This window comes from Cricetulus griseus (assembly GCF_003668045.3).
Source record: "Cricetulus griseus strain 17A/GY chromosome 1 unlocalized genomic scaffold, alternate assembly CriGri-PICRH-1.0 chr1_0, whole genome shotgun sequence".
NCBI lineage: Eukaryota > Metazoa > Chordata > Mammalia > Rodentia > Cricetidae > Cricetulus > Cricetulus griseus.
The window spans coordinates 97,744,274-97,757,235 of record NW_023276806.1 but is presented as its reverse complement, the minus strand read 5'-3'; the positions used below and the strand labels follow the sequence as shown (position 1 = coordinate 97,757,235).

The window sequence follows — 12,962 nt, the reverse complement described above, 5'->3', positions numbered from 1 at the left end:
CACTATTATCCAGATTAACTCCTGTCCTTGACGGAGGGATTGTCATCATGGATCGCTTCAGCTGTCTCCTATTTTAAGGAATGGGTGGGGATGGGATTGTTTGGTGCAGCCGTTTGCTGTGGATTGATGTTGCTTCTCTGGCTGGTCTGTAGGCTCAGGGCTCAAACTAAGAGAGACAAGGTGGTTATCGCCCAAGCGCTTGTAGCTGTGGAACATGGGGCTTCCACTGATATTTGGCTAACTATGCTTAAGCAATAGGCCGCCGGCCAGACAGCTCTTGCACACCCGGAGCCTAGGCTCATTGCACAGGGTAGAGTGTCTGGTTTGAGCAGCCCATGAGGGATGTTGAGCAAGGCATCGCACAGAGAGTTGCCCAGTATGCAGGCTTCTCTGGGAGGCATGTTGTCCTGCATAAGGGTTGCCTGCCCTAGTCTCCCTTTCCCAGAAAAACGGCAGAGGACAGGTCGAGAGCGCTTCGGGTCAAGCTAACAGCCTGATGGCGACTCTTGTACACAGTCTTAATGTTTGATTGGGAAGGTACAACCTCTGCCTCTATCCCTCAACATATGGGTGACCTATTTGCTTGTAAAAATATAAAGCCTTATCATTAATTAATAAAAAAAGGGGGAGATGTAGGGAGCCGTCCCTGCATTCTCCATTACAATGATGGCGCCTGAAGGCACTGAATGTAAATTATTGCGCAGGCACTGGGTAATTTTCCATTCCTTGATCTCTGCCTATTCCGTGGCGTCATATGGCCTGATGAGCTGAAGCCAATCATAGGGTGACACGTCCCAGGCGGCGGCTGCCAGCCTTTATTAGGGGACGGGATTCTTGGCTCGGGGTCTCCGCTCTGGTAAGCTTATGCTCTCTTCTCAAGAGGCATTAAAGCTTTCCTGCAGAAGGATCCGAATGTCCTGTGTGGTTCTTGCCGGCGAGACTAGCGCGCGGGACAGCACCACATGGTGGCTTGCAGCTGTCTGTAACTCAAGTTCCATGGGATCTGACACCCTCTTTGGCCAGGCACATACATGCTACACAGACATACATGCAAGCAAAACACCCAAACACATAATAAAAATAAAATAAAATAAAATATAAAGAAAATTTCTCATCTCACCTTCTTTGAACCTCCTTCTCCCACACTGGTTCTCCTAAATTTCTTTCGTAAGACCACACTTTGAACTGTCCACAAACTTTCTGGATACAAACATTTTAAATTCTTCTTCTCCCTCCTTCTTACACGGAGGCCTAGTCATCTCTGGGTTTGCTTTCATTGTTGTGTTTAATTTCACCTCCTTCCCCTATGCTTTCAACTCCTGCCTTGGTTCTGACTTCCATTAATTTTCATTGTCCTCTACTTAGTAACCTCCAGACCCCCACTCTGATCTTTTCACAATATGGTTCAAAAACTTCCCCAAGTTCTCTATCCAACAATCCGGCCCATATGTTTATTCCAGGCATCTACGGTGCATCAAGCCCATCTTCCTGGACTCACTGCCCACAAGGCTCACCTTTTTCTCTGAAGTCAGTTTTTTAAAGTAATTTCCTAAAGATCATGCTACCTAATTTCCACAAAATGCTATAAGCTGAGACAGCCCAGGGAGAGTATGCTTCACATGAGGAAAGCAAGCTGGAGAGCAAATGGGGGGCTTGCTCAGAAAGCCAAGAACCACTGGCTAGACAGGAGCAGGAGCAGCATGTACATAGAGGCCAGGACACTGGCTGAGCTGGGTGGAAACCTTTTTTTAATTTAATTTTTATTTGGGGGAATTTTGTACCTGAGTACTGTACTTAAATCATTTTGACCCCTCCATTTTTCTTCCACTTCCCCGGACTATCTCTCAAATCTATCACCTTGTCTTTACAATATACATACATATATATATGTGTGTGTGTGTGTGTGTGTGTGTGTGTGTGTGTGTTTGTGTGTGTGTGTGTCCTGCTGGGTCCATTTAGTTTTACTGTTATGTAGATGTGACTATGGCTACCTGGTTGGGATTGAATAACCTGACAGGGGACTTCTGGCTGAAGAAGACCGATTCTCCCTCTCAACAGCCATTCTTCCTTGTAGCTCTCCACCAAGGACTTTCTTAAAACATGGCAGCCTGGTCAACTGAGTTCCTCAGTGGTCCGTAACCCAGTACTACCTTTGATTTAGCTGTTAAGTCAAATTGTAATTAGCCTTGTTCTCTGTTCACCTGAATCCATTTCATCTTTCAAGGTTTCACCAGTTGTGACAAAGTGACTGTGTTTAATCACAACCTGTTTTCTCATTCTCCCTTTCTACTATTTCAAATATCATTATAAATTGTTCTCATTTAACCTTTTATATATTCAGCCCCACCCTGAAAAGACAGATTGGGAGTTTCTGGCCCATGTCAAGTGCCTCTGTATCCATAGCAAGTGATACAGGCTTCATAACAAGTACTCACTGTGTGCTTAGACTTCCTTAAAGGGCCAGGCATCTCATTTACTCCCTTTTGTTTTATTTCATTTTGGTGCAGCATCTTGCCCATGGGGGAGGAAACCTCTCTAGTTCTACCATTCAGTCACTACTGCAGTGCCCACCCACTTTGGCTTTCACTGACTTGTGGTGCCAGTGAGACTGTAGTAATGGAAACAACTCAATGATATTCTAAGCAATTACAAACTTGTCCCCCCCACACCCATTTCTTTATTTTAAATAGTGTTTTAGCGTAGGCATACTTAATGCAGAATATGTTTGTCAAGTTATTACCTTAATTGAATCTGGCCCTTTCTTACATCAACTGGCTGGCATCCCTTAATTGGATCTTATACTAATGTAAATAATTGTGTTTAAGATTAAGAAAAGAAAAACAGAGAAGGCAAGCAGGTTTTCCAGCTTTGCACAAATGCAAACAAGTTTACCCACACGATGCATTTTTTTCTATCGTAAAGCATTTTCTTCTGCAAAAGCATTCTGCTTTTGATTCTAATGTCATAAGCTGTTGAACCCTGTTGAACCCTGAACTGAGATTCATTTGCCACAGGGCTCATTCGATAGTCATTTACAAGCCCCTACTTTCTGTCTGGCACAGTAACTTTTCCAGGGTTGTGAAGGAAGACAGCCACTTAGTGAAGCTCCATGACGGTTGTCACACAAAGGCAGACCATGAATTCAGTGGCAGTGTTCCTTCATTGACTCCAAAGACTGACAGCAAGGAACAAATGCTGCAGTGTTTAACTGTAACTTGCCGAAGGACAGAACACTGAAGATGCTGATGGAGGATGCATAGGATGTCTGCATATTCCTGACCTCAGACACATCACTGATTTGTAATGTGTCAGATCTTTCAAATAACAGATTAAGCTGATGCAGTACAGATTTAGACAGATGTATTTCTGTAGCCCTGTGGTCCCCATCCTCCACTCCTATAGATAAACATCATTAGCACAGAGAATTCTTGGTCCTAGTGGAGATTTTCAGGGATTTGCCCATAAGAGAAGTCCCCACCATCCTCATCTCTGTCTTAACACTCACTCAGTGGACACAAAAATGTCATTTTATAATGTCACAGAGGGTCAATCTTGCTTCAGAAGATTCAGAGTTCCCTGAGTTACAAAATTACAAGGCAATTTGTTTTATCATTAAGTTAACAGTCAGCTAGTTAGGCAGTCCTGGTGCATGCCTTTAATCCCAGAACTTGGGAGGAAGAGGCAGGCAGATCTGAGTTCAAGGACAGCCTGGTCTACAGAATGAGCTCTAGGATAGTCAGGGCTACACAGAGAGATCCTGTCTCAAAAAATCAGAAGCAGCTACTTAATGCCTCATCTGTTGTGCCCATTTCCACAGCACAGGCATGGCTATTGTGGCATCTCACTCTTGTTGTTGGTTTGTTGGATGTTTTCTAAATCTGGCTCAGAGTGCATAAAAAATATCACATCTGCTTGTGACTCCTCACATCTTCTTTTTCTGGTATATGGATTATGGACCCCACAGTGACTGAAGTATTTTCCTTCAAACCAAACTATATACACACACATACATACATACATACATACATACTATATATATATATATATATATTATATATATATATATATATATATATACATATATATATATATATATATATTATATCGGTGCATACTTTTATGTTTCCACTCAGCATCAGATTAAGGTCGTGTATGGCAGAATATAAAGAAAACAGGATATCAAGAACAGTCTAGAGAGCCGGGCATTGGTGGCACACGCCTTTAGTCCCAGCACTTGGGAGGCAGAGGCAGGCGGATCTCTGTGAGTTCGAGACCAACCTGGTCTACAAGAGTTAGTTCCAGGACAGCCTCCAAAGCCACAGTGAAACCCTGTCTTGAAAAACCAGAACCAAAACCACCAACAAAAAACAAAAAACCAACAACAACAAAAGAACAGTCTAGGTAAACTTCTGTGAGTGAATGGAAACTGACAGCTGGGCTCTAAATGCAGGTCTCAGTGGTTGCAGGTCAGTGTCAGTTTTAAGAATGGGTGTCATCCAATGAAAGAGTCATAACGCAAAGTTAAAATAGCAGATCTTTGAGTACTGTTTGGTTAAGTACGTGCTACTTACTAGACATCATGGTTTGAGTGTCTCTGAAACCTTCCTCAAAGAATTGTAAGATAAAGTTATCAAGTATATTATTTAAGCTATGCTGAAGTGAGGTCTTACTGAGCTGAATACCACATTGTCATCTGACCTTGAACCTTGAGGTAAGATAATAAAGCTTTAGGGTACCGTGTTCTTCTACTGGCTTACAGGAGCCGGGGATAATTCCGTGTAGGTCAAAGGAATTGCATAACAGTTTCTCAAGATTGAAAATAAAGCACTCAACTAGAAACTGGGCTTGTTTTAATAAAGGAGTTTCTAAGACCTACAAAGAAAGCAAGCGGCCTGTCTGAATTAGGATGCCAATGCAGGAATGGAAGGGAAAAGTCAGGTGGGGAAAGCGGGCTAGCAGATTACTCTGGTTGTGGTTTCAGAACTATTGAGAAGGCACAATGTTTGCCCTCAAACCTTAACCCTTCAGTGCCAAGGTTCACAAAATAAATAATCTGCAAAACACTTTACAGTAGGACTCAGGCGATGGTTCTTTCACCTCACCACAAGAAAGTATTTTCTAGAAAACAGTGCATGGAAGGTACATGCATTTGGAACCCTGATGCCACTTCCCCATGTGTACTAGCTATGTAAACACAAGCCAGTTAGTGACCTCACACAGTCAAAATTTTACCTTACCCATGGAACAGAGGGAAGAATATCACTCTTTGTTCTTGTTAAGATTTAGTGACACATATGTGAACTTTTCCCCTTCTACATTGTACATTTCCCATGTGCATGCCATAGAAGTCCATACCAAAAGACGTTTGAAAACAACAGAAACAAAAAAAAAAAAAACTGGATTCAAGTAGACATTAGTTCGTCTTTATTTTTAAATCAAGTCCTGCTCCATCTAAACCACTGCAGATAGCATAAGAAAAAGAGCTTGCCAGGTGATACATGGGAATTTGATGCAAACTCTTAGGTTTATCTTGGGTATTTAAAATACTGTTTCTCTAAGAATGATTCAATTTGAAATAAAATCCCTATACTTGGTTTAAATATAGAACATGGATGAGTAGATGGCTCAGCGTTTAAGATGCATCTTGATTTTGCAGAGGATCCAAGTTCAGTTCCCAGAACCTACAAAGGCTGCTCATATCCACCTGTAACTACAGCTCCAGGGGAACCTGAGCATCACTTCAGGCCTCTTTAGGGACCTGCACTCACGTGCACCCTCATATGTATAATTAAAAATTTTTAAATGGACAAATACAGAACATGTTGTTAAATGAAGCACTAGAGGACTATTTTTTTTTTAAATGAAAGGTGTTATCTAAACTTCAGAGAGTTTTTTTCTATGCTTTTTTGTTAAAGGTCACTCCTGAATTTATGGCCAGTGTTTTTAAACCTTTCAAACAACCACAAAAAGGCTTCATTCTGTAATTCAGAGGACTATTAGAGGGGAAAACAAGGACTGCACGGGGCACAGGCTGGAGGACACCTGACCCGTTTTGTCTCACGCTTTCTTCTTCACCTTAGTTATCCAAGACCTTTCTTGGCAGATTGTTTTCAGTCTCCTGAGTTTTAGGATTATTTGGGCTTTTGACGAACCTGTAGCTTCACTCCACCAACAAAGCTCACTCTCTTTGATCTGCCATGGGGAAAATGGGAAGGACACAGAAAACAGACCATGGGAGGGGAGGGCAGTGCTGTCTGCTTCCGCCCTTTGCCTGGTTCACAAGATCATTTGCAATCTATCCCTGCCCCTCTCTGCCCTCACAGGAAAATACAAACTTTTTTCAGGCGGTGTTGCTTCACCGGGGTTTCCCTAGGGAAGGGTGGCCTAGTATATCAACTCCTCTTGTCTTGAGACTTAACTTCCCATATATTTGTTTCTCACCCAGTGATTCATTTGATAGCCCTTCTTATGGGTTTCTTTGAAAAACAGATTTAAACGCTTGGATTAAAGTTAGAAAAAAGAAGGCACTATAAGAGGACCTAGAGAGGAAACGGGATGTGGAAAGATCAGGAAAGAGAAGTGATTGGTTAATGAGCCTTAGTCACTATAAAACACGGCAGACAATTAACCTGCACACCATGATGGTATTTGATTTCTATTTTTTCTGTATAGAAAGCCATGTATGGTTTTGCCACGGCAGGTAAGATAAATCAAAACTCACCATCATCCTTGTCTGTCAGTATGGTCACCTTGGCTCCTGGAAACTTGTCACCAATCCTTCCACCCATGGGCATGCTCAAAAGGACCTGGAAAGTCTCCTCCTCCTCGTATAAGGAGTCATCAATTACTACCACACGGCACATTTTCTCACGTTCATCTTTGTCAAAGCGGACCACGCTGCTGTGGTCCTCAGGCCTGGAGATGTAGTCAGAGTAAGACAGCACTGAGGTCCGCACAGTGCTGGTTGCTGTCCCTAGGGGCCAAGAGAACCCAAAAGATTTCCTTCAGTGTTGAACAACTCTTTCCAAACATGTGGTTTTCATATTCAGTATTTAACATCTGCAACTGCATATTTCAACACCCCAGAACGGCAATGACAGCTACAGAGTGTTCTAATATCACAGGTCTCCTTCAGAATGACCTCACACATGGCAAATACTGGCTTTCTAGTGCTTTCTCCTGCCTTCCCTCCAACAAACTTTCAAATCAACACAACAAGGAAGTTAATGCCTACCGCTGTTCAAATGTTTCCCATGTCCAGGACAAGGCCAGGGGCTTTCTGTGCTTGCCTAGTCCTTCCATGCATCTAATGGTTGTTAGGCTTTGGGGAAGTGAGGCATTCAGAAGCCAACACACTAGTTCTGGCTCCTGGGTCTCAAGGCTGAGACTGAGTCTTTTATGAATCATTCTCTTGTCTTGCTTTCCAGATCACACATACACCAATGGAAATGTCTGTGAAAACCGGACCTGACAATAACAGCATGTGCAACTTTTCCTTTTCCATTTTTTTTTCTAGAAAATTGTTTGGTACATTGATGACTTTTGTACATTAATCTTAAATTTGTGTTATGCAAATTTACCTTTCCTGGAATGCTTATATACAAGCAAAACAGTACTTTGAAATTTCTTTGCAATGGTAACTAACTAGTTTTAAATTTTAAGATACTCACTTGTTCTTTAAAGTTGAGAGCATTTATAGAATTGAGTTTAATGCTTATGGAAGCACTTCAAGAAGATATATATGGCTTTCAGTCACTGTTCTGAATCCATGAGTCTCTCCAGAATCACCAAACATCAACATGTTGGATTAGTTATCCTGGTCATTTTAGCACTAGTCATGTCTAAAATCATATGCTTAGGTAAACCACTGATTTCCTTTCTTATATAACCTAAGAAGGCATCTTCTGGAAAAATTCAGAGAAATTTAGTCCATTTCCAATTGATAGTGATCTGTCTGTAATTCATTGATCTATTTCCAATTGATAATGATTTGTCAATAACTCATTGTCTAAATGGTCTTGAGTTTAATAAAGCTTTAGCTTTACAATCACATATAAGAGGCATACCTATATCAGTTTTGTTTTTTTATTCAACCATACTTGTTTTTCTGTTTTGTATATCATGGACCCTGATACTTAATAGAGGCAGATTATTAAGATTCTGCTGTTACCAATCAAAGCAGCTTTAAATTAGTGTCTCCTCCTCAGATATGCATCATTTTGAGCATTTCTTTCTCTTTTTTTGTGTTGTACTGAGGATAAAACTCACCACCTTTGTCATTGTAGGGAAGCCACTGAGCTTTGTTTGAAGGTTATGATATGCTGAGACAACCCAGGCTATGTGAGAATGCTAGGGTTGCAAGGCGGTAGCACAGACCAGATCCTACCTCAAAACAACTCTCTTTGACTTGGAAGTTTTGGGTGGGCCTTGTTTTCCTGCCATCCCCCCCAACGTGTCTCCCCCCCACCCCCCCGCCAGAGCTGAGGACTGAACCCAGGGCCCTAGCAAGTGCTCTACCACTGAGCTAAATTCCCAACCCTGGCTCCCTATCATTTTAAACTGGACCTGAGGAAAGAAGCAGTAGCCTCCTGCCAGACTAACACAAAGAAGCCCCTAGAATACAATGCCGAAGCACAGTTCTTAATGTATTAATATCCAGTTCTTCAGAGTCTATGAAAAACCTTGCAACAAAGTCCACCCTTCAGGGCTCCACCAGTCAAAGAGGCTGATGGGCACACTGCGGGCTAGTTCACTTTGCTCAGCAATGGGGATACCTTGCTGTGTGTAGCAGATCACCATCAGCTCCTGGCTGACATCTCCACTTCTCCTGATGGGAATAAATAGCTCGCCCACATCTTCTTCAACAGAGTATTCCGACTGGGGAATGAACACAGTGGATTCTAAAGAGAAAACACAATTACAGTCACTATAACTTTCTTTTCTTTTTTTTTCCTTTTTTGGTCTGAGTTTCAGAGACTTAAAATTTCTCTGGTAGTTTATTTCTTTTCTCTTCTAGAATAACAGTGCCAGAGGAAGGGTGGAGGAGGGGAAAGAACACTGACATGAAACTCAGCATAGCTTTTGTCTCCAGTCACCTCTCTCTTCTCAATAAATATGGCTGCACAGTTCTTTTCAATCCACTTCTTTCTTCTTGTTACAGCATGACGTCTTTCCCTGGTGTAACCCAAGAGGTGGAAATGCAGGACCCTGGGTTCATACAGTTGAACTTGGCTCCCAAGCATGCTCATTAGTCAGGATTGGAACTCAGATCCTTGAACATCTATTCTATTGTTAGTCTTATTCAAAGGGCTTCCTTTTGGATGATTCATGATTAAAACTGTAACAACTTTATTTGTTCAACTGTTTTCAAACAACAGTTCCTTTAGAGTTCCCAAGTGTCTTTATTATAAGCAATAAGAATACCTCTGCAGTGATTTTTCTTCCCTAGCAGGATAGCAATTACTTGTGACATAAAAACTATGTTTATATAACATTATAAGTGTCAATGATTCATTTTTAACATAGATAAAAGGTACATTAAGTAATACAAGTAGCATAATTAAATTGTTAAAAATAGATCTATTGTGTATCGTGATTTAGTTCAATAGTTTGACATTATAAACCCAAAACAGACTGTGGTATTCCATTGGAAGCCTGTTTCCCTGAAAGCCTTAACATCCATACAGAACACACTTCCTGATTATCTTTGAAACAGTAAGCACAATTCTTCTGGGGACTATGAAAGACTCTACAATAGCCTACACAGTTAAGATGCTCAGTCCACCCTGCCCTGTGGCTGAGGGCATGAAGGATGAGAGCCTTTGTGGATGTTTCCCTGATGCTGATGATTCTGGTGGGTCAGCCAAAAGGAAGAGCCTGCAGGAAGGGGCTTGCAGAACAAAAGCCAGAAATGGTTCTGTGGTTAAGAGCATGCTGCTCTTGCAGAAAGGTCAGGATTCAGTTCCTAACACTTAGGTGTGGTGGTTCATAGCATCCTGTAACTCTAGCTCCAGGGGATCCGACACCTGCCTTCTTGAGCATCACACACATATGCATGCACATATGCAAAGATATAGATACACATAAATGAAAACTTAAAAATTTAAGAGTCAATGCATTCTGGAGTTCATTTTTTCCAGCGACTCTCAGATATCCAGAGGCATGTGCAACACTCTCCAGACCTAGAGGTGGTGCTGGAGCTGGCAAGGGCTCTCACTGTCCCAGGGGCACTTTATGCTTCTGGGTTTTAGATCCTGCCCCAACCTTTGGAAAACAATCATGAGATGAAGTGCTTTTGAAATGACAAATTTTTCCAGTGTCATCTTTCAAGACTCTCACTGATACAGTCACTTTTAGAATGCCCCTATCTTTTTTTTTTTTTTTTTTTTTTTTTCTTCAAGACAGGGTTTCTCTGTGTAGCTTTGGAGGCTGTCCTTGCACTCGCTCTGTAGACCAGGCTGGCCTTGAACTCACGAGAGATCCTCCTGCCTCTGCCTCCAAAGTGCTGGGATTAAAGGCGTGCACCACCAACCCCCGGCTAGAATGCCCCCATCTTATAACTAATTATTCATTGATTAAACACTGATTTCTACTTGCCAGGCACTATACTGGGCACCACGATGCAGGAGTGAAACCTGTTTTCCTTTTTACTGATGGATTGGAAGTAGGAAGAAAGTAATCAAACACATAAGAAACGTATATGATATTGGGGTGGTGTGACAGAAGTCAAGTGTCTGGAGATGTGATGCGGGGTAGCCTACAATACTTAGAAAAGTTACAGGAAGTGTTTCTGGTACAGCTGAGCTGCGATGGGAAGGCAGCTGAGATGTCTAAGTGAAGATCAGGATGTGCTGAGAGAGGGCAAGGGGCGGGCAGAGGGTCAGTGTGCTGAGAGTATGGAGGGCAAGGAGAAGGGTGGACATGAAGCTGAAGAAGTGTTAGTGGGGTGGGTGTGCAGATCACAGACCCCTGCAGCGATGCTGGAAGGACTTTGATTTTTCACTCTGATTAGGATGTAGAAATAAACAAAGCCACCCAATGAACTGGATGAGAATGAACAATTGTTAGAGCTCATTAGAGCAATGAAGTCAGCCACCTTTACCCTTATTTGTTGCTGGTTTCTTTTTCCTACAGTGTTCTGTGAATAGTCGGTGTCTTAGTTAGGATTTCTATTTCGGTGATAATGACCAAAAGCAACTTTCAGAGGAAAGGGTATATTTCAGCTTACAATTCTCAGGTCCCACTCTGTCTCTAGGGGAAGTCAGGGCAGGAACTCAAGGTGGGAACAGGAAGGCAGGAAGTGAAGCAAAGGGCGTGGAGGAATGCTGCTTACTCCCTTGGCTTGCTCAGTCTGCTTTGTTGTACAAAGCCAGGACCACATGACTAGGAGTGGCACTACCCCTAATGGACTGGGCTCTCCATAAACTAAAAATTATAAATTAAAAAAAAAATGTACCACAGGCTTGCCCACAGACTAATCTGATGAGGACATTTTCTCAGATGAGGCTCCCTCTTCCCAAATGACTCTGGCTCAAGTTAAGCTGACAAAATACTAGCCAGTGGCAAGCAGTCTGCTATAGACTATATCCCCAGCTCTTCATTTGTGTTTAGATAGACTTGAAAGCAGGCAAAAGAGTGGGAACATGAAATTGTGGGAAAGAAAGGAAGAATCAGGTGTGTCATGATGGGAGGCTGTGTGGCATGGGAAGCTGTAGCAGGAAGGAAGACGCCCTATGGGGCTGTGCACATCTGGGTTTTTCAGATCGGCCCAGAATTAGGATTAGGGTCAACAGTTAGGGAAACTGTCAGCTCAAGAGCCGAGACTATATTCGTTTCTGCTACAGGGTTATTTGGCTTCCTGAATGCTATAGAGAGGGGGTCCTAGCTTTTATCATGTAGTCAGTCTAGTCTAGTCTTTTCTACATTCAGTATCTCACAGTGAATTCATTAGAAGGCATTGGTCATTGATGGGGTGCTGTGATGCTCTACTCTGATGAACTTCAGTTTCAGCTGTTGCAAGATAGACATGAAATAGGAGGTGCCGACATGAAGCCCTTGGTTTTAAGACTTTGCAACTATCCAGGCAGCAGATCACAGGTCATGAGGAACCAGGGAGGTGACTGTCTGTAGGCCTGGAGGACCCTCATCAGGGACTGAGTGTACTTAGCCCAAGCTTGATCTGTTGGTTTTATTTTAACATTGCTGGAGATAGAGTCAGGGTCTCCAAGACACTAAACAAGCCATCTACTCCTAGCCCTGCACCTTGAGCTCAGATTCTTAATCCCCCACAACTGTGAGGATATTGTTACCTGTTATATTAAAGTCACCCAATCTATGATATTTTGTTACGAAAGCCAGAGCTGCTTAAACCAGGGTTAATCAGACAATATTCATTCTACACTGCAAATTTGTCCTGGCTGGTTCTGTTTCCAAGTATGTTCCAAGGGAAGCTGCATGTATAGGATTTTAACTAAGCAGCCCCAACAGGAATTAAACCTGGGGGACTTACGGGCTTGGTTCCCTCTGCACCCTGTGACCCATGCACTTTGGATTACACAAGTCAGGACTTCTCCCCTGTGCCTATGGGCTTGAACTGTGAATAGAGAAGAATTGTGTCTGGACAATGGCCTCAGACCTGGAATTTACTCCTACAGTTGATCTGACAGAGGGTAAATATGCCCGTATCAGGTTCAGATCTTCTATTGACCTAACTTTTCACATAAATAAGTAAGCTGTGGGAAAAACCATTTAAGAATATCAGAAAGACAATTGAATGATTTCTCTGGTTGCCATTTAGGGTAACATGATTTTCCAACTTTGCTTTAGATACACAGTAGAAGTGTATACACAGACTGCCTCAAGTAAGCACACCTTTTTATGAGTGAAATGTTGAAGAACACCATTCTTGCACCAGTCTTTAAATGCAGTTAGCTATCACCAATGGAGCCTTACTATTCTCTAAG

General features: G+C 42.3%; 1 protein-coding gene across 1 annotated transcript in view; it reads right to left on the bottom strand.

The window, feature by feature from the left end:
• Window positions 1-12,962, bottom strand: part of Frem2 (FRAS1 related extracellular matrix 2) — a 132,331-nt gene that overhangs the window by 50,356 nt on the left and 69,013 nt on the right. The window contains exons 5-6 of the mRNA XM_027394954.2: window positions 8,775-8,900; window positions 6,722-6,973 (exon numbers count right to left, since the gene is read on the bottom strand). Of these exons, the coding sequence (XP_027250755.1) occupies window positions 6,722-6,973; window positions 8,775-8,900 (378 nt within the window). The remainder of the gene's footprint in view (window positions 1-6,721; window positions 6,974-8,774; window positions 8,901-12,962) is intronic.